General features: G+C 35.0%; 1 protein-coding gene across 1 annotated transcript; it reads right to left on the reverse strand.

Annotated features, from left to right (window-relative positions):
* Window positions 1–4,385: 4,385 nt before the first annotated feature.
* LOC125493660 (uncharacterized) lies at window positions 4,386–5,173 on the reverse strand. The gene is made up of 2 exons (XM_048637141.1): window positions 5,096–5,173; window positions 4,386–5,012 (listed from the first exon to the last, which is right to left on the reverse strand). The coding sequence occupies exons 1-2, from the start codon at window positions 5,171–5,173 to the stop codon at window positions 4,386–4,388; spliced, it is 705 nt and encodes a 234-aa protein (XP_048493098.1).
* Window positions 5,174–21,864: the final 16,691 nt, after the last annotated feature.

Here is a 21,864-nt window from a genome sequence, read left to right on the forward strand (position 1 = left end):
AACTATAGAATTTTTTACACCTATTAGTGCTACTTTCATAGATAATAAACTAATAAAAAATAATATACGTTCAATCTAAAATCAGAACCATCCAACAAGAATGTACTCATATGGTAATCTAAAACTATATCTAATAGTCATATATTTGTACTCCTTCTGTTATCATCTCGCCATATGCATCAATTTTCCTAGCGGCCTTGATGTCATGTGTTGCTACTCCAATTCGTCATTTTGATTCTCTTGATCCTGTAATAAAAAAAATGTTAAGATGAAATCTTCAACAAAAATATTATAGAGATGCTTGTGAATTATGTTTACGAAGTAGAGAAGCCTAAGAATTACATTATCCTCCCATCTCTTTTTTTTTTTGGATACAAAAGGCACTGATTGAGATTGCTTGCAAAAGATGAGTGAGCATGATGACAAATTTTCCATAAACCGAACAGTGACAAGGAATAAAAGGCAAAACATATATGAGAAGAGGTAGAACAATTCGATCATAATGTTTATTATTGTAAGCATAAGAGAATGTTGATCATGAAAATAAGAATTCCAACACAATCAAGTACTTCTTAGTCTAGGTGGCACTACTTCTAGCTGCTAAACACATTTACAAGCAACTATTTCAGGAATGAGTTCGGTAAAAACATATATATCGTCCAAATACCAAGTTTAGAGTTAAGAGTTGTGTATACTAATATGCACATGCCTTAGTACAACCATCACATTTATGTGCTAACACTATGAAAAATTTCTACTGAACAAGTTTTGTTTCAATTAAAAGATAACTATTCTCGAGCCCTTATTATTTTTTTCACAGATGCCCTTCTCTTCAAAGGATCTTACCCTCAAATCATCAAGAATCATCATGCACCCACTACTTTGATATAAAGTAAGAGCACAAAAGCATAAAACCATCCAGTTTAAATTTTAGAAAAATCAGAATTTCAAACCACAATGTCATTATTTGTTTTTTTGGTAAGTAAGTGATATTATTAAGCTCATCAACCAAATACAAACAATACTGCAGCAACAACCACAACAAACCCATATACACCAGTAACTCTACAAACTATACAACCACTGGATATCTTCATCCAAAATTCGCCTAGGAAGTCTAGACTTAACTCTATGTTTGACACTATATTGAATCTCTTTTACAACTTTCTCTATAGTATGTATATTATAGTTCCATAAGGCATTATTTCTCTTTTCCCAGAGCTTATATACAGTAGCTAGAATACCAGCTACTACAACCTTCCATCTGAATTTGCCACCCCTGTATCTTCTCTGAATCCAGCCATCAAGCTGAGGTAAGTTGCAAGTCCTAGCCTTTACTCCAAGCCAAGTTTTGACCTTGGTGATGCATTGCTTGCTGTAGTCACACTGAAAAAACAAGTGGTTATGATGTGCCACTGCATTCTCACATAACATACAGGTATTAGTACCACAAATGCCCAGGGCTGCCAGTTTACTTCTTGTATGTAGCTTATTCCTCATAACCGACCACCCAACAAAGCTGTGCTTTGGAACATTGTGGTGGTTCCAAACAGCCTGACACCATCGTATTTTCTCACCTGGACCTTGCATCATCTTATATGTTTCTGCTGTACCGAAGCTAGGTTTTGTGAACTGGTCACTACCACACACTGGTAATCACTTGTTTAGCTTTGCAGATATATTTGATTGCCCAACTAGCAGTACTAGGTGCAGTAAAAGTAAGCCAATTATGCTCCTTAATATATCTATCATGGATCCTATTTTACCCATAGATTATCAGCTTTCATGGAGATATCCCAAACCAACTTTCCAATAATAGCAATTCCAAGACACCAAGCTTCTAAAACCCAAACCACCATATGATGTAGGCTTGCAGACCTCAGTCCAACTAACATACCCAGGTTTGGGGCTGTTGCAAGTGCCAGTCCATAGGAAGGCCCTGCAAATTGAATTTATCTTCTTCAAGACACCTTTAGGGAGAATAAAAATTTGTGACCAATTGACATTAATGCTTAACATTAAAGCATTAACCAATTGTCTTCTCCCAGCAAAGGAGATGTTTTATGTGCTCCACACTCTAATTCTTAACACCATTTTCTCAATCAACTTTTCACACTCAGCAGCATTCAACTTATTGGTACTAATTGGGACCCCCAGGTACCTAAAAGGTAAATTTCCTTGTTTAAAACCTGAGCTATTCTGGATTCTTGCATTCTCCTGGTTTGATAACCCACAATTCTAGAATTATGACTTTTTGGGGTTTGCTTTGAGCCCAGAAGTAGCAGCAAACAGCTGAGTACCTTGCAACATCAGGTGAACAGATCTATAATCACCTTTATAGAACAAAATTACATCGTCTGCAAAACATAGGTGATTGATAGGTAAGGATTTGCACCTAGGATGAAAGCTAAAGCCAAGTTGTTTCCCAACATATAGCATAACCCTGGAGAAGTACTCCATGCACAGTACAAATAATAGAAGGGACATATGGTCACCCTGTCAAATCCCTCTCATGGAATTGAAAAAACTAGTAATACATCCATTAATCATCAAGGAGAAGGTGGGGAATCCTAAACTAAGTAAGATTTCCTCCAGGAATTCCCAACTAACTGTGCCATACGCTTTTTGGATGTCAATCTTCATAAGGCAACACTTCTGCTTCTGCTTAGCTTTGTACATTTTAACAACATCCTGGCATAACAAAACATTGTGCAAGATGCTCCTTGTTTTCAACAAAGGCTCCCTGATTGTAAGAGATTAAACCAAGCAATACCAGTTTAAGCTTCTCACAGATAAGTTTAGTGATACATTTGTATATCATTGAACAACATGATATAGGTCTAAAGTCACTAACATTAGTAGGACTTTTGACTTTAGGTACCAGGGTAATTGAAGTGACATTAACTGTCTTGAGTAATTTCCCAGAGTGAAGAAAATCTAACACTGCATCAGCTACCTCATCTCCCACAATCCCCCAACTCTGCTTGAAAAAGAAACTGTTAAACCCATCCATACCAGGTGCTTTGTCATTTGGTATAGAATGCATAACCCTCTTCACATCCCCCCTTGTGAAATTACAATTCAGAAGCAGTTGTTGCTCAGCAGATAACACAACCCCTTTAGCAATAATTTGACTCTTAATAGCACATATGTTCTCCAACTTTTCTCCCAGTAACCCCTGATAGAATCCAACAAAAGAGTCTTGGACTAATTGATCTTCAGTTTGCCACACACCATTTCTATCCTGAATTGCATACACCATATTCACCTGCCTTCTTGCTTTAATGGATTGATGGAACAATTTAGTATTATCATCACCTTTATCAATCCACCTTTCCTTAGTCTCCTGTTTTAGAAAACTTAAGTATCTCCCCTGTGCCTACTTATAATGCTCAGTGGCAAGCTTTTCAGCAGCAATGACAGCAGCATCCCTCATATGTATATGAGTTTGGTTTTGAGCAATAATCATATGATTATAAGCTTGCAAAGCCTGGGCTTGGATATCAAAAAACCCATTCTGGTTCAACTTTTTTAACCCCACTTTAAGCATTCCGAGTGTCTGAGTGACTTGAAACATTAAACATCCACTCACTTGTCTCTGCCAGACATCTTTCACTATATGCAAGAATCCATCACCATTCACCCACATATTAAAAAACCTAAAAGGCTTTTTACCCCCCCCCCCCACATCTTAATGAACACAAAGCAAACCAGTGCAATGATCATACTATCCTTTAGGGAGAAAAGTAATGACAACATTCTCATACTTAGCTAACCACTCAGCATTAGCCATTACCCTATCCAATTTGGAGAAGACAGGACTCTCCTCCTCTTATTTGTTAGTCCATGTAAAATATCTACCAGCCTGCTTAATGTCCACCACCCTACACTGAGCAACACATTCTCTAAACTCACTCACCTCAATCATTCTAACAGGGGATCCAATGCGTTCATCTAAATTTAAGACCACATTAAAATCCCAAGAATCATCCAAGGCTGGTCAGTATTCACTTTCACAAGAGAATTCCACAACTCCCTTCTTTCATGTTTATCATTTGAACCATACACAAAAGTACAGTAGAACCGATGGTTAGGTCCTGCTGGATCAACCTTCAAATGCACCATTTGAGCAGTCATCATCTCAATATAAATATTAAAAGCCCAAGGGATCCATCCTATCACAATCCTCCCTTTATCTACAACACTGCTGTTAGTAGTGAAGCACCATCCAGAACATAGGTTTTGGTAAAGATTCCCCATCTTAGGAATCTTAACCTTGGTTTCCAAGAGGCCAAATAGAGCAATCTTATGAGTTGAAATGAATCTCTTCACTTCTAGTTGTTTATTACCCCTATTCAACCTCCCTGGTGTTCCAGACCATTATGTTATCCATGTCCTTCAGGGGTCTCCAACTCCTGCATCTCATTCCTCATTTCTTTCCCCCCCATGTTGCTCAACTTCATAGATAGTTCTTCTGTAGAAGCCTCAGTCAAAACTGCAAAGCTGTTGTTCATGTGTGGGATATCCACCGTAGCCTGATGTTCCTGCTCTTCCCCAGATAATTGTGTCCCTGCCTCCTTCACATCATGTTGTATTGGCCTTGATTGAGTAGGACAAGGCTTCCCAGAGTTAGTCTTCACTGTCCACACCTTTTTCTGCTTCTTAGGATTAAAACACTGCTCATGACTATGCCCATATCCATTACAACTAGTACAGTTAATGGGTTTCCAAGCATAAAACACCTTTTGATCAATCACAATCCCTTTCTCATTCAAGATTTGGACCATCTCCGGGAACTCTTGATCAGTTTGAACTTCAACTAACACTCTTGCAAAAAGAAGATTAGATTTCTCTTGTGTGATCTTGTCTACCCTCACAAATTTACCAATACTGCTCACAATATTGCTCAAGCTTTTACCACCCCAACATTTCAAATCCAACCCCTTCAATTCCACCCAAATCGGAACCTTATCAACAGTTTTAACATTCCAATTAATATCGGGCTTCCATGGCTGAAGAATGACAGGTTTACCATCAAAAAATAGGCATCCATCGCCAAAACTCTCTCCTGATCATCCTGATTTGTAAATCTCACCATATACACACCATTCCCAAGAATAGAGATCATATCAAGACCAGACATACCCCAAATTCTCCGTAAAAAACCCTCCATTACGTTATGCGGTGGGCTCGCCCCCAAAATATAGCAAACAACCAAATTTTGCCAAAAGTGAATTTCATCTTGAACATCCTCTAATTCAATTACAGGCATATTAACAGATCAATTCAAGTTGTTTATAGAGCTTTTTCCACCATGACTTGCACAATTATTGCCCTCAATTTTCGAATTCCATGGAACCTCCTTATGAGCATCAATATTCAATTTAACCGTCCCAACAGAAATTTCATGATTGTTAACAGTATTTGGAGATTTAACCCCACTATTAATAACATTCAACCATTTAGAAAACAAATTCTTCTCCTCAGATTGTTTTTTCAATGCAATTAAGGAGCATTTGGGCGATAACATCTCACCTTCTTCTTTGCTTGCTTCATCAGATCACTCTGAACATTCAAGATTTGCGCACCAAGAATTTCATCCATGGAGTGAGTTTTCTTTGCCTCTGATGATGCAGGAATACGCACCTTCCCCCTTCCCCTTGCTTGCTGCTTTCGAATTCTTCGACCCTCGAGGTCTACCAATGGCTACCAGTGATGAACTGGAAAAACCCGCGAGATAGAGTTAGAAAGAAAGATCCAACATTGAAATTCATAAATACATACAATGTCATTATTCCCCCCCCCCCCATAAGAAATGCAAAAGGTCTTTCATTTTTCTATCATTCATAATCATTTCAGCCTTAAACAGATGAAGGGTGATCGAAAATGTGGAAGATTGAATCGCAAAACTTTGTAGATGCTTAAGGGAAGAATGGGATTGATTAGTTAACAGACCTACTCAGCAAGATTTGGAGGACAAACAGAATACCTGGAAGAGTGGAGGAAAAGAATCTTAATAACAATTTACAAAAACGAAGAAGAAGTCCAAGCCTTCTCTTTATGAGTCACACCATGAAATGGTGGAAGAGAGTCAGTAGGTAGAATACAAAAGAACTAAAGCATGCTTGAAAGAGGTGGAGGTAAAAGCTATTTACAATTCAACCTACCTATTCAACACAAGAGTTTAATTCCACCTAATTGTTTCAACAAAATTGTGTCATGTTGGCGAATGCTTGGTGAAGGAAACATGGACACCAAATCAAATCAACAAGCTTGCAGTGCAAGAGAGCTTGATTATTATAGCATATATTAGCGGACAAAAAATATTAGGAAAACCAAATTAAATATATGGAGATAGGGGAGGTAGGGGACTAATTCATTGATGCATGTTTAAACTAAGAGAAAAGAAAAGGCGGCTGACGAAAGATCAAGTTCAATGCTCCAATTGTATTCCTTTATCACCTTACCTCAAACCCCGTCCCCTAGTTCACCTCTTGATAACATCCCAAAAATCTGAACAAATCTTTTTCTAGAATATATCATCCAAAACTCTCAACTTTACATTGTAACTGAAAGGCGTGTCGCGTACCTAACAAAAATAACCTAACTATTCCTCCTAACTAATGTAGTCGGGCAAATAAGGGTCGAATCCCAAGAGACTAACCGATTCAAAGTAGATAAATTGACTCTAATTAATACTAAGCAAGTAATCAAAATAAGTGGTGATGAACTAATCTAAATAACTAAAGCAAATGAAACTATCAAGAGTGAAGTAAAGACTAAAGACATCTAGGTTTAAGTATCCCCACTAACACGAATTAATGCCACAAATAATCCCTTTTTCCTTAATTAACTAATAAATAACTCATAGGATAGACGCGCCGTAATAATACTAAGGATTTCTTTCGATCAATCAATAGCTTCCCTAACAATGTAATCATGCCTATTTTCATGGAGTCATGCAAATTAAGGACTTTAGACATAGCATCCTAACATCCTAATAAATTCCATCAACTACTTTCGTGATGATTTCCTTTATCTTAAATTAGGGTTCTAGATTCGATTAAGATTCAACTTTCGTTGCAAAAATAATCACATTCAAAGTATAGTATTTCTAGTCATAAATTGATAATTAAAACCAACCCTAAAATAAATGAATCATAAATTAATCAAAGTTTGGGAATTGGGAATTAAACAAGCATCAATTCATGTTAAGGTTCAACCTAACCCTAGCTAGAATAGAAAACTACTCACACATGATGATTGAATAAACAAAATAAATATTAAAAGAAAGCATGATTAACAATAATAATAAATAGAATAGAGAAGAGAAAATAATACTTGAATTAATTGATGAAATTCCAAACTTGAATGTCGGAAACAAAGTCTTGAGGAAATAATGAAGAAACAATGAAAAACGTGGAGCGTTGATGAAAACGTCAAGAAGCGTCCAAGAGGAAAACAAACGTGATTTCTCTCTCTAAAAGAATCTCCTTTTCAAATTCTATCCAAAACCTATTTATATCTATCCAAATACAAGGAGTTTGACTAGGATTTGGACTCCTAAAACACTCTAAAGCTAAGATTACGTAATATTGAAATATGGCCTTGCGGTAAGCTTGAAAGGACCGCCAAAGCTAGGATTTGGACTCCTAAAACACTCTAAAGCTAAAACACAAAGTCTTGAGGAAATATGGCCTTGCGGTAAGCTTGAAAGGACCGCCAAAGGGTGGCGGTTTATGCTGTTTTTTTTGTTCTCTTGCTATCAAAAGTCCATTTTGTAGCTCCTTAGGCATGGTAATTAATGGTTACCAAAGCCATATCGCAATATATCTTCAAAATCATCGCAGGATAAAGCTATCAATCGATCTGAATGCTCCGCAATCATCCAAGCTTTCGTGCAAATCCCAATCAACTCTGATAAACGCCATAATCCTACAAAAACAAAACAAATACACCCGAGAAGAGCAATAGCGAAAAGTAAAGAATAATAGCTCTAAGAGATTAAATATATGGGGAAAATATGGTGAACACACACAAATATATCACATAAAAATGAGTATATAAACGTGTTATCAAATTCCCCCACACTTAACCTTTGCTCGTCCTCAGAGAAAGAAACTAAAAAAAGGGAAAAACTATTCTAAGGAAGCAGTAAAACCTATACTCACTGTCGTAGGAATCACGATTGCACTTAGCACGTGCAACAAGCCCTTTAAACCCCAAGGCTACCCTAGTGGACGAGTAAGGTCTCGTGAAGGTTTTCAAAAGGCATACCTACAAAGCCAGATGACGAATTCTCAAACCGAATAGCAAAACAAGATAGTCATGAGAAACAAAATTCATTTTCTTTCGAAATCACTTATGCGTTACAAACCAACAAGCACAAATCAATTTTCCATGCAAACAAGACTTAGCAACCTCAGTGATCAACCCGTCTTACCACACATCTCCCCCAAACTTGACTCAGTTGTACAATAACAGCTTCTCACTCTAGTTGTGTAAAACAAAACAAAGAAGCTACTCATGTGTTTAAGAGGTTAGAATAAGAATCACCCATCCTAAATGCAATAAAGCACATCAACTCCACGTAACTGTCTTCTTTAGATTTGCAAATTGACTTTCTCCACTTATACTGTTAGGATGCAACACGGAAGTCATGAGTTCTATAAAAGGGTAGGCTTGGTTAAATGGGGTTGGATGATGTATTTTGGGAATGTGGTGCTCAAAAAGAAAAGAAAACTTAATCCCACTACAGATTCCGAATGTCGGGTTCAATCCAATCTTATATCCACCAAACTCCATATAAGCTTGCCCTTTTCTTATCTCACAATTACTTTCTTTTAACCAAAAACAAAGGAACTTGTATGAACATTGAAACTTACATTGAGGAGATAGTGCACATACTTGGGGATTATATGTATAGATATATTTTCTTCATTCTTCCCCATTTTGTTTCTTTTTCTCAAATTCATCTCCTTTCTTTTTTTTCTTCAAATTCCTTTTTGTTTTCAAGAATCGATGTCTTTTTTTTTTTTTCAAGTTTCAAATTACTCATAGGGCATACCAATTGATCCACCTTCAAGACAAAACCTAAAAAAAAAAGGCTCTAAGGCATATGATGTAAGGTTATCAAAAAGGCAATTATGAGGCTCAAATTGGTTCATCCTAGGGGTAAATGTAAAAAGGAAAAAAAAAATTATTGTGGCCCTAAGATGTTCACAAATAAATTTATCAAATTAGGATTATAGATTTTCGACATTCGATAACCGATATAAAATACGTTTGTTCTTCACTTCTTTGTGAACACAGAACCCTAACAATTAACAATCATAATCTATAAGTTCATACTCCACAATGATTAATCACTAGACTATTAGAGTCACTAAACTTAACCATTTAGTTAGTTAGTGACTTACTCACTCTCATTGGATCACTATATATATAACAACAAAAAGAGTAAAACTATTAAAGATGAGTTAAAGTAAAGAATTATAAATGAAGAAAATGAGAATATGAATTTAGATTATGATGTATGAAGATGAAGACACCGAGACTGCGAGATATGAAGTAATGGAGTATGAACTTATGGAATTAAAAATCGTGAAGCATTAAAAGTATGCAGTTTATAATTTGTTTGAACTTAAGCAACTTATAATTGAAGAATACTGATTACTGATTGATAAATTAACGATCAAAGCACAAACAGGTGTGAAATGACTCAGACTCTAATCAACTCGTTCGGTTTCGATTCTTGCTATAATTCTAATTTGTTCGATTTTTTCCTAAATTCACAAGTTGATTGTTGTTTTGTGTTAATCACTATTCAATAACTTCACTAACTTGTTACTTTGTTAGTTGTTAATTGGTAGTTCGGTACTAACTAGTCATTGGTATTTGGACTAGTCAACTTCATAGCCTTTACAGCCCGTTTGGTAGTCGTTAATAAATCGCGGTAATGGGAATGAATTTTATGTGTAATTTTATTAGGAAAACCCCCTTAAATTCTCCATGGGCAAGCAATCTCACCCTTAAACTTGTGTTTTTGTCTCCAAGGGGAAGCAATTTTCATTACCACTCATTACCACCTACAAGGTGGTATTAGATAGGAATGAAAATTCAAGAAGGAAAGTGGACACTTTAGGATAAATTAGCATTACCATGGGAATGGATAATGATATTTTTCACAAATTTACACACAAATACATTCCCATTACCATCATTTATGAACAACTACCAAACGGACCGTTAGTGTATTGTATTCTATTAGTTAACTGCGTAAAACCACTATAATATATAAATGAATATGTATACGGCTCTTGATATGTTCTAATAGTATAACAAACGAGAATAATAATGAGTATCGATCAATTCCTTGGTTTAGATAACTGACTCTATTATCATAAGCATTATGATTGATATAAAAGTTTGTGAATAGTTATGATGTTGATGGACAATATAAATGTATCAATAACCTTGTTTAAGGTAACAATACTCAAGTTAAGTTAATCTTCATTAATCTATATTCATATTGAAACTCAAAACATGTACTTGAGTTAAAACATGTTGTTATTTGATTAAATGAATGATTCAATGTGAGAACGTAACAATACTCTACTTAAGTTAATCGATCTTTAAGTTGGATTCATTTCGAAACTAAAAACATCTAATTCAATTGCACCAAGTTGTTATCTATGAGATCAATGCATCTATCAATTAGATTTATTTAATAGTACTATAAAATAACACAACACTGCTTTTAAGTCAATCGTTTATAAGTTAAATTTATTTCAAAACTCAAAAGATATAATTGAATTAAAACAAGTTGTTATTGAATAATTATAATACCAATACTAATACTAATATTATTAATAATAAACATAATTATATTTATTGAGTAACTTATGTAATTTTGTAAGAAAGATAACAAAATATATATAGAAGAAATAATGAAACCAATCATAATATACTCCTTGCCCACCTAAGGAGCAATCCGCAAGATTCACTCAGTTGCTCTATCAACCGTAAGATAATGAAGTATACACTTAATACACCACACAGATCAAGTCATAACATAACTAGGGGTGTTCGCGGTTTGGGTTGGTGCGGTTTGGGATGTAACCCAACCCAAACCGCAAATATACGGTTTGAAAATTTTCCAACCCAAACCGCACCGCAATTTTTCCCAAACCAACCCAACCCAACCCAAACCGCGCAAAACGGTTTGGTGTGGTTTGGGTTGCGGTTTAACCATTTTTTCCTCTGCGACATTACTTTTGTAATCTAAGATAAAAAAAAATTGTTAATAAGAGTCCAAATAGATATGAAGTTGAATTCATAATTAAACATATATAATGATTTATCAAAAGTGTTAAAGTTTTTTACCTCAAACTTCTTTTTTCAATTTTATACTTGTATGTCACCTTCATAAGCGTATTTAATTTTATTTTTTTTAAAAACATGTAACATTGCGGTTTGCGGTGCGGTTTTGGTTTACAAGAATTAAAACCCAACCCAAACCGCAAACCGCGGTTTGCTTGAAATCATAACCCAAACCGCAATTTTAAAACCGCAAACTAACCCAAACCGCGAAAAAACGGTTTGGGTTGCGGTTTGGTGCGGTCCAGACCGCACTTTGAACAGCCCTAAACATAACACACGGATTGGCATTTTCATCCATTGGATGCAAAAAAATCCAATGTCTTCCATCTTTTTTTGTGAAACATCATCTTCCATCTTGGACGCGGGATAAACCCCTGCAAAACCTAGTCTCAAAATTTTCAACAACCCATCCACTATATAACACCCATCTAGTGAAGGCAATCACCGGTGCAATAACTTTGTCCAAGGAACGAAACAAATTCAACAAATTAGAGGAGAGAGAAAAAACCAGAATAATGAAGAAAAAATGAAAAGAAAATTGGAGTTTTAATTAAATGAAATGCACTAAGCTTCATGCATGGGACTTCAATGCAGTTTATAGGTACTGATCTAATCTTTGGGTGATTTCATGAGAATCGAACACAGAGACATCTGAAGTACTTTGGTTTTCTTTCGAATCTTGGAGTTTCACCAATTTGACATCTCCTTTCTTTTCCCCCGCGAGAACTTGTTCTCACGTAATTTTATGGGTGCAATGAATTGCTAAAATACGTATTGAACCTAACCTTTGTTAAGTTTAGTATTAATTTTATAAAAAATAAATATTATGTCCCAATAATCTGTATCATTGTCAGTGCCACTCAATTTTATTTGTTAATGTCAATTATCTTTTGCTTTGTTTATTTTTGTAAAAATAAGAAGTTTGTTTAAATATAATGATGTGTATCCAGGAGCGGATCTTTTAAGGGAAGGACTGGGCCTGGCTCTAAAAAGATTTTGGTTGAAAAATGTAGAACATCTTTAGTATTTTATTTAGTCTAATAAAAGGAGGCCAAAATACTATAGTATATGAGTTTATGAATAATCGTAACTCCTTGCAACTCTACAAGTATTTTTCTTTATTAAAATACACAAGTATCTTATTTATTGAATTTCGACTATTGATATTTCAACTTTAAATACAAATCATAGTTGAAAATTGAAATCATGTGTTTTTATCTTTATCTAGTTATTAAGCTATCATGTTATTATACGCCAATAATTTAGGTAAATTAAAATAAATTATGAAATTAGTTATTACATTTTGAAACAGTTCAGCTTGAGATAATTTTATTCTATATGGTTTAATACTATTTTAATTAGTTTGATTCGATTCAGTTTATAACAATTTTCTTCAATTTTATACAGTCAAGTTAAAAACAATTTGATTCAACTCGGTTAAAACAGTTTGATTCAGTTTAAAAATAATTTGAAATAGCTTTCAGTTAAATTCAGTTCCTTTTTAGTTAAGTTTAGTTTAGACCGGTTTTTCATACAGCTAATTTCAATTTAGTTTTTTTTTTTTTCAGTTGAGCTTCAATCGAGTTTCGGTTTAGTTAATTGCAATTTACTTTAATCTGATTGACTTATCGGTTTTTAATTTTCTAGTTTTGTATCAATTCAATTCAGTTTATTCAGTTTAGTTGCTCATCAATTTGCAGTTTAACTATCGATTTTCAACCAAACTGATAGCGCTAACAACAAACACAAAAGATAAAGAATTATAGGTTAAACCACTATATATGTCAGTAGTTGCTCCTTTTCTCTTCATGCCAACTCCTTTTCTCACTTTTTCTCAACTAGATAATTTCAACAATTAATTTAATCTTATCTTTAGGGGTAATTCTTAACTATTTAAGACATATCTAAAGGGGAAAGTTAGAAAATTGGTGAGATGAAGAAACATATGAATCTTCGTAGAATAAAATCTAAGACTCATAGAAAGTCTAAAAAAACTAATATGAACCCGGTGCACACTAATTAGTGTGCACCCGATCCATATCACGTGAGTTTATGATAGTGTATATTGATATGATATTGTGTATGTTAAAATGATATAGTGTATATTAAAATGATATAGTGTATATGTTAAAATGATATAGTGTATGTTAAAATAATATAGTGTATGTTAAAATGATATAGTGTATGTTACAGTGATATAGTGTATGTTAAAGTGATATAGTGTATGTTAAAGTGATATAGTGTATGTTAAAATGATATAGTGTATGTTAAAGTGATATAGTGTGTGTTAAAATGATATAATATATGTTACAATGATATAGTGTATGTTAAAGTGATATAGTGTGTGTTACAATGATATAGTGTATGTTAAAGTGATATAGTGTATGTTAAAATAATATAGGGTCACGTGCCTGGGCCTGGTCCACACTATTTTTAGTGTGAACCGGGTCCACGCAAGTCGGATTGTAGAAAGTCAGGTTTTCTCTAAAAAAAGGACCATGACTCTCCATGATGAGATGATTACCGTTGATTGGCGTTGTGATCATTGTGGCTGCCCACGCTTGGATCATGCAGAAGAAAAAAAAAATCCCTTTTCTTTCTTTCATATCACTGTTGGCCCCCTTTTCTTGTGTGAACTGGAAAAACATCAATCAATGGACGACGAGCCAGTGTACTATCCTTGTTGTAGACAGTGTCCAACTAGTAGTATAGTACATACTACTACGTTTACATCCAACCTATGCTTACCCTACCCATCTGCTTCCCAGGTGGGTTCATGTACTATGCTTTGCTAATCCATGCATATCCATTTCATATTTGATCTATTTGATTTCACACTCTATCTACAATTGTTTAGGAAAAAGGCTCTTTAAGAACTTTATTGGGCTAACTTTATTGGGCTATACAAGATCACATCAGAGGAGATGGTAATGCAGAATCAGTATTTTACCGATCTTTTATGTAGAATAACTAGTCCCATCTTAACATGATGAGTTATTTTTCCTAAGAACTCTCATATTTACGAGCATCCTCAAAAGTCTTTCGATTTAGTTTAAGATAATGTTTTATGTTTTAACCAAATTGTCAAACACTTGATTTTCCGATTCTTGATCTTAGACAATACTAATTACAGAGGATTCATATCCTTCGAAAAGGGTCAGCTTTCAAGACACATTCTCTTCATTCATAAAAAAGTGATTTTCTCCAGACTGCTGGAGGTCGGTTGGCTTCATTTGTAAAGATTGCAGAATCAATTAGCAAAAAGTAATATAAAATATGTAGAAGACACGAGACAATGACCATGCAAACATATATTGAACATAGAAGAACCCTATTACTATAATTTTTTGATGCTTTATAAATATTTATTATGGTACATTATATTAGACCTCAAAAGGTTTAATCTTTATTTTAATATAAAGGCCCAATCATAATGTAAAGGCCATGAAAGAAAGTTAACAGAAGTCAAAGTCAATCAAGGTTTTTAGGAGATGGAAGTCAAACAAGCTCAATGACATGAGCAGTTAATGGAACGATAATGAAACACGCTACATGTGCAAGAACGTGTGCATTTCAGCGCCAGAAAGCAGTTATGATTTGAATCAAAGATCATTCAAATCATTTCCCTCCAAAGATGCGTGGAAGTTACGTAGCATATGTTATGAATACATGGAAGATCATCAAGCAAAACATAACAAACACAACACACGACAACTTGCAAATTACTTTTCTAGCGTAGCCTAGCCTTAGCATAGCCAACCCCCTTATGGGGTTATAGTTTAGTTCTGTAGATCTAGAACATGTACTAGCGATGAGTTAGTTCATTCTCCACTTGAAGGAAGAACTCATGAAGGAAATAATCTTCGTGTATTCCCTTTAATTGTCCAACGTGGATTATTATCATATGTGTTGTAAAACTTATTCTAAAAGTTTGTGATGTGATTGAGAATATTTGGCTCTACCTAATAGATTAATTATTGCATCTTGTTCTATTTATCGCTTTTCGCCTAAATTTATTAGGCGTTGTAGTGTAACCAGCCAATTAGATTTAATATAGTACGTTAGCAAGATTTTATCAGATTAAAACTGGTAACCCCTATGGACTAAGAATCATGTGGCATTTAATATCAAACTATTGGATGTGCATTGACTTGTTTGCAAAGTCAACCAACTGATTTTGCACCAACAAATTTTTTGGCGACCACAGTGGCAGGAGAAAAGATTCATAATCAAAATGCAAAATTTCTTTTTCATAATTTTTATAATTTAACTGTCTAAAACAGCTATTGTTATTTTTATAAAATGTTGGATACACGTTCTCGAAGGACTAGGGAAGTTGCTCGAGGTGAATCAAGTTCTCAAAACATGGAAACTACTTATTCAATCCCATCAGAGACTAGGGTGCCAGAGAATAGTGATGAACCAATTCATCATTTCCTGGAAGAGCAAAATGGAGAAACTCCCCAAAGTGAGGTTCAATCACCAAGTAGTAATGGTCGTGGACTTGTACATTAATTGTACGGAAAATTAACAGTAATAGCAAAACAGTTATTATTGGAGGTCAGAGAGAGTCAAAGACAACAATTTGATTCTAACTATAGAACTCTAGCCCATGAGTCAGCCAGAGTCTTCACAAATATCCTCCAAAGGATAAGCGAAGAGAATAAGGAGATCATGTAACGCTCCGACCTCTAATCAATATTATTAAGTTTATTAATTAATTATTAGCAGCGGAACCTAGACAGTCGGTGCGTCACTGTCGTACTTTCCATTAGGAAATACAAGGCAACATAAATTCATAAACTTAAACTTATTACAACGTGAAATATAATATGGATCCAACATTAGTTTCGATTAATAGAAACTTAGTTACTAATCAGAGCCTAACATTAACATAAATTAAAATCATGAAAGTCTACATAAGTCTAGATATTATATTAATCCTCAATGCTATGTCATCCCGTTATCACCATCGGTACCTAATTAAAACATAAAATAAAACGTCGTGAGCCGAAGCTCAGTAGCATACTACTCTAACAACGTAAATTCATTTCAACTCATTTTATTTATAAATAGGGAGGAGAGAATAAGTAAAACTATTTCACAAACATATCATATCATGGTACATTATCTTCCTTATCACGTTCATCATCATAATTCATATTATTTGGTAACTTGGCTAGTACAATAGAAGGAATGTCTCACAGACCATAGTAACATTATAAACTGGAGGCAACCACCCGAGGATCATAGCCCTCACTAAATGGGAGGTGGCGTTAATGCCCAGAATATAGAAGTGTTCGGTGCCGCCCGAGGACATTAGCCCTCACTAAATGGGAGGTGGCGTTAATGCCCAGAATATAGAAGTGTTCGGTGCCGCCCGAGGACATTAGCCCTCACTAAACGGGAGGTACGTCCACGACTCAAGATAACGAGATACTTGCCAAGAACCGTCTTTCACTTGAATTAATCATGTTTCATTTATTTTTAGCATATCATATTCATCGTGAATAGTTATATTCTTTCATTTCATCCATAACATCATCATTATCATTTCATAGCATCATATCATCATAACCATCATAAAACATTTCATTTCCCGCAATCCATATATAAAACATAATATTAATCATGATCCTAAAACATACTTTGAAGGCGAATGCGGGTGTTAGCAGTAGACAGAATTAGTGCTTAACAACCTTGATAGCCGGGGGAAGGTTTATAATATCCTTTATTTTCTTTAATCAATTCAAGAATAATTTTTTAAATGAATGTTTCATTATTTAGCTTTTAAGCCTAAATATTAGTTTGAGCTTATTATAGTCATAACGTTCATTATTTTATCATAAAGATCTCAATAAAGGTCATTATTATCTTAGTCATTAACAACTTCTCAAGGTGACTCTTTAATCAACTAAATAGGTGAATAGCTCCTTTAGTTATAACTTTTAGAATTATCGAAACATTATATTTACAATTATATCAATACATATTATATAACCATTCAAAAGTGTATTATTATTATAAGGGTTTATTGTTAACCATTAATTAATCGTCTATTATTAATTAACTAAGTTTATTGCTATACTAGAACCATCAACGTTATTATAATATTATGTAATCACATAAATTTAATAAAATCAAGCTAACTACGTATTATAAGTGAACTTAAGTATTAGTTAGGTAATAATGACTTTTGCTCATACTAAAAATAACAAGCTTATCGAATTAGTTTTAATCAACTCCAGTAACTTAGTCATTAGGAATTATAGGCCAAAAAAAGTTTTTAGGAATCAAGTTAAGTGGTTTAATTGAAACTAACTAAATCAATCCTTTAATAAACTCATAACAAGTCCAATTAATCTTTTAGCCCAACACATAACAAATCAAATTTATAACACCTAGCTTTAAGTTCTAAGTCAATAGTCCTTGGCCCAGAACAAATACTAACTAGCAAGGAATTAAACTTAGGCTTGAAATAGAAAATTAGTAAATCAGAATTTCTGTTTTAAAAAGAAGGAACGTTTCAACCTCTGCTACTAAGAGCAAGAAAGACAAGGGCAAAGTGGCTTCGGGTTCCAGCTCCGGTGGTCGGCAGTAGTCAGTAGCAATGGTGGTGTAGGTGTCTCAGGCTGGCGTGGTGCTGCTGGGCACGAAGGAGGAGCGAGAAGGACAGTGTGAGGAAGAGAGATAACGCAATTAAGTGTGCATCTAGCGGAGCTTTAGCGAGTGTGTACGTGGCCGGATGTTGACGGCAGCATGGGCAAGCTATCCTGGTGTTGGGTACGCAAGTGGCATACGGTGGAGGTGGTGGTGAGGGACCCGAAACAGAGGAGAGAGAGAGGAGAATGGGTTTTCTTTTTAAGGATCCTTTGGGTCACGTTTTTCAGTGATTTTGTAAATTTTTTGTGTTTTTGGTGAGGGATTTCATGGCCACTTATAGTGGAATTAAGAGAACCAAATCAGTAGTTGGGAAGAAGAACTTGAAGTAAATATTTCTGCATTGTTGACTTGAGCAAGGAGATGAATTGGATGGTAGTTTTTGGTAGAGAAAAAGAATGGAGAATGTTGGCATGTTTGTCAAGTGCCATGGAAGAGTAAGGAAGAAGATAGAAGTTTACACTGTAGTTGACTTGGAAGACTTTTACTCTATTGTTTCACTATTTTGATGATGACAAATAATTAACTTTGGTTAATTTAGTTTCCGTATGTTATTAGATTAATTTCTTGTTATTAGATTTTTTCGTTTTTGTTTTATTTATTTTATAATCTAGATTTGTTATTTTCTCTTAGGTTTATTATCTTTCAGATATCACAAATATTACACAAATATTATGTTTAATAACTTATGGAGAATTGATTAGGAGGTTAATCAAAAATTAAGTTATTAACTTTATTTGTGTTTGTTACAAATAGTTTATATTATGGACGTATATATTCTGAAATTATGTGATTCCATAATACTCTTCGAAGTTCGTTTGTGCACAGCTATTTAAAACGGTTACTTGAGAAGGAGCCTTCAAAAGCAACAAACTAACCGCACCTAAAGAAGAGGGTTGAAGTAGTTCCTAGATTTTAGGAACCACAACAACCCACCTACTAATGTGGCGTGTGATAATGGCTGAGTGTGAGATAATGGCTGATGTTTCGGAAACCAACCGCATAACTTCCAATGGATTTTTGCAACGGCTAGAACGTGGAAGGAGTGAGGCTGAAATTCAGCTCCACTATGTTCGTGGAGAAGATCATGGGAAAGATTGTCTTCTATAAATAGTTTTGTGTAAGAATCTTAAACATTATACTTTCATAATTTTTATTTTAATATTTTTGTAAAAGTATATTCGGTTTTACTCTTCTTTCGTTATTACTCAGTGTATTAGGGATTGGGTTGAGCGAATCAAAATTTGTAATCATTTTGAGAAAAAAGAAAGAGAAAGAAAAGAGATAAAGAGAAATGACTTCTAGTGAAGTCAAGAGAGAAAGTCAATTGTTCAGGAGGAACAAGTTGATTGGGAACAAGTTCCTAGAGGAACAGAGAAGGTCCGAGTTTAGGTTGTACAAAAAGTCTTCAAAGTTAAGAGTTGATCTTTGGCCTAAAGTTTATTAAAGCGAATTGAGTCAAAATCCCTAGAGGTCAAGGTTTTTCTTCCTATTGGGCCTAGGAAGTTTTCCTTGTAAAAATTCCCGTGTTCTTATTTCTTTCTAGTTATGCATTTATCTATTTCTTAGATTAATTATTTTTATTTTCCGCAAAAAGTTAGAAAACTCCCAACTACAATTCACCCCCTCTTGTAGTTGCTTAAGTGTTGTACTCGACTAACAATTGGTATCAGAGCCTGGTTCCTCCAAAATCAGTTAACACTGAGGAGCTAGTTCCTGGAAATGATGAACACATCGGGAGAAAGATTGGAAGAAGGTTACTCAACTCAGCGTCCACCTATGTTTAATGGCAAGTATTATCCATACTGGAAAAATCGTATGGAACTTTTCATTAAGGTGAAAATTATCAAGTTTGGAGAGTGATAGAGATTGGTGACTTCGAAGTCACAGAGAAAAATGAATAAGGTGAAGACATCCCCAAACCACTTTCCAAATATGACAAAGATGACTTCGATAAGATGGAGATGAACAACTTGGCCAAAAAGATTCTCCACTGTGGCCTTGGTCCCATAACACAATCGAATCATGCGATGCAAATCGACCAAGCAAGTGTGGGAACTTTTTCAAGTTACTCACGAAGGAACAAACGAAGTCAAGAGATCAAAAATTGATATGCTCATGCATAAATATGAGCTATTTCAAATGAAGCCTAAGGAGTATGTCCAACAAAAGCTCACAAAGTTCTGCAACATAATAAATGAGCTTGAATCCCTAGGGAAGGTCATCACTCCAGAGGAACAAGTACGAAAAGTACTACGAAGTCTACCTCAGGATGAAAATGGATGGCAAAGGTCACTGCTTTGCTTGAAACAAAAGATTTTACTACATTCAATATCGAGCAACTTTCCGGTTCCTTGTTGACTCATGAAATACATCTAGGAACTCATGAAGTTGACTCTAGTAGACCTAAAGCTTTGGCTCTCAAGTCTGATGAACAAGAGGATTCAGAAACTGATGATGAAGAGGCACATTGATCGTGAAAAGATTCAAGAAATTATTCAACAAGAATTACAAAGGAAAAAACTTGAAAAAGCCAGGGAAGCTAAGCTGACATAAATGTTGAAGTCCTGACCACTTCATAAGGAATGTCCTCTTTGGAAAAATGACAAAAGTAAAGGGAAATATAAGGAGAAAGGAAAGGAAACACGAAAACCTTTCTCAAAAGTTGATATGAGAAGGGCCATGGTTGCTGCCTGGGGAGAATCGGATACAGACGAGGAGCAGGAATAACCTGAAGAGGAAACATCTCATTTGTGTCTCATTGCAAAGACAGACGATGAAGAAGACTTGCCTAGCAGCCGAGTATGCTCTTACTGTGGGAACAGTGGTCACTTAGTGTCTGACTGTCCTCTAGAGAAGAACATATTGAGATGAGCACTCGCTTAATTAAGCAAGTGTGGAAAGTTAAGAGAAATACAAGCCCAATAGAGGAACCCAAGTCAGACTGGGTTCCTACCACTGACTGATTGCTTTGGATACAGGCTAAATGGAGGGGGAATAACCTGTGGTACCTCGATAGCGGTTGTTCTAAACATATGACAGGAGATAAAAAGAAATTTCTCTCGCTTTCAGCCTATGATGGAGGAACTATGACTTTCGAAGACAATCTTATAGGTAATATTTTAGCTATAGGTAAGGTAGGAAAGTCTAAGTCACATTCCATAGGTAATGTATTTTTGGTCGAGGCTTTGAAACACAATCTACTTAGTATTTCTTAATTTTGTGATAAAGGGAACAGTGTGAACTTTACTGATGAGTGTTGTGTAGTAAGTAATACAGGAACATGTACCAAGATTCTAGAAGGAACTAGGAAGGGAAACCTTATGTTGTTGACCTAAACCTTGTTCCTAGGAACAACCTAACTTGTTTAAGTGCCGTCAACAATGAACCACTTGTTTGGCATAAAAGATCTGGTCACGCAAGTATGACTTTGCTCCAAAGCTAAGTGGTAAGGACTTAGTTGTTGGCTACCAACAATCAAAGTCTCAAATCATGAATTTGTGGACCATGTGCAAAAGGAAAACAAGTTAGATCCTCGTTCAAACCAAAGAAGATGGTAAGCACACAAAGTCCTCTTGAATTGATTCATATGGACTTATGTGGCCCTGTTCGAATCCAAAGCGATCTGGTAAGAGATATGTACTTGTTATAGTTGATGATTTTTCAAGATACACTTGGGTTATTTTTCTTCATAGCAAAGACGAGACATTTGATGAATTCGTAAACTTTGCCAAAACAACACAAAGAATAAGTGGTTTTAAAATTAAGCACTTCTCAGCTCCTAGGAGTTTGAAAACTCCAAATTTGATGAGTTTTGCAGTA

The sequence above is a fragment of the Beta vulgaris genome, chromosome 1 (assembly GCF_026745355.1).
Source record: "Beta vulgaris subsp. vulgaris cultivar EL10 chromosome 1, EL10.2, whole genome shotgun sequence".
NCBI classification, from domain to species: Eukaryota; Viridiplantae; Streptophyta; class Magnoliopsida; order Caryophyllales; family Amaranthaceae; genus Beta; species Beta vulgaris.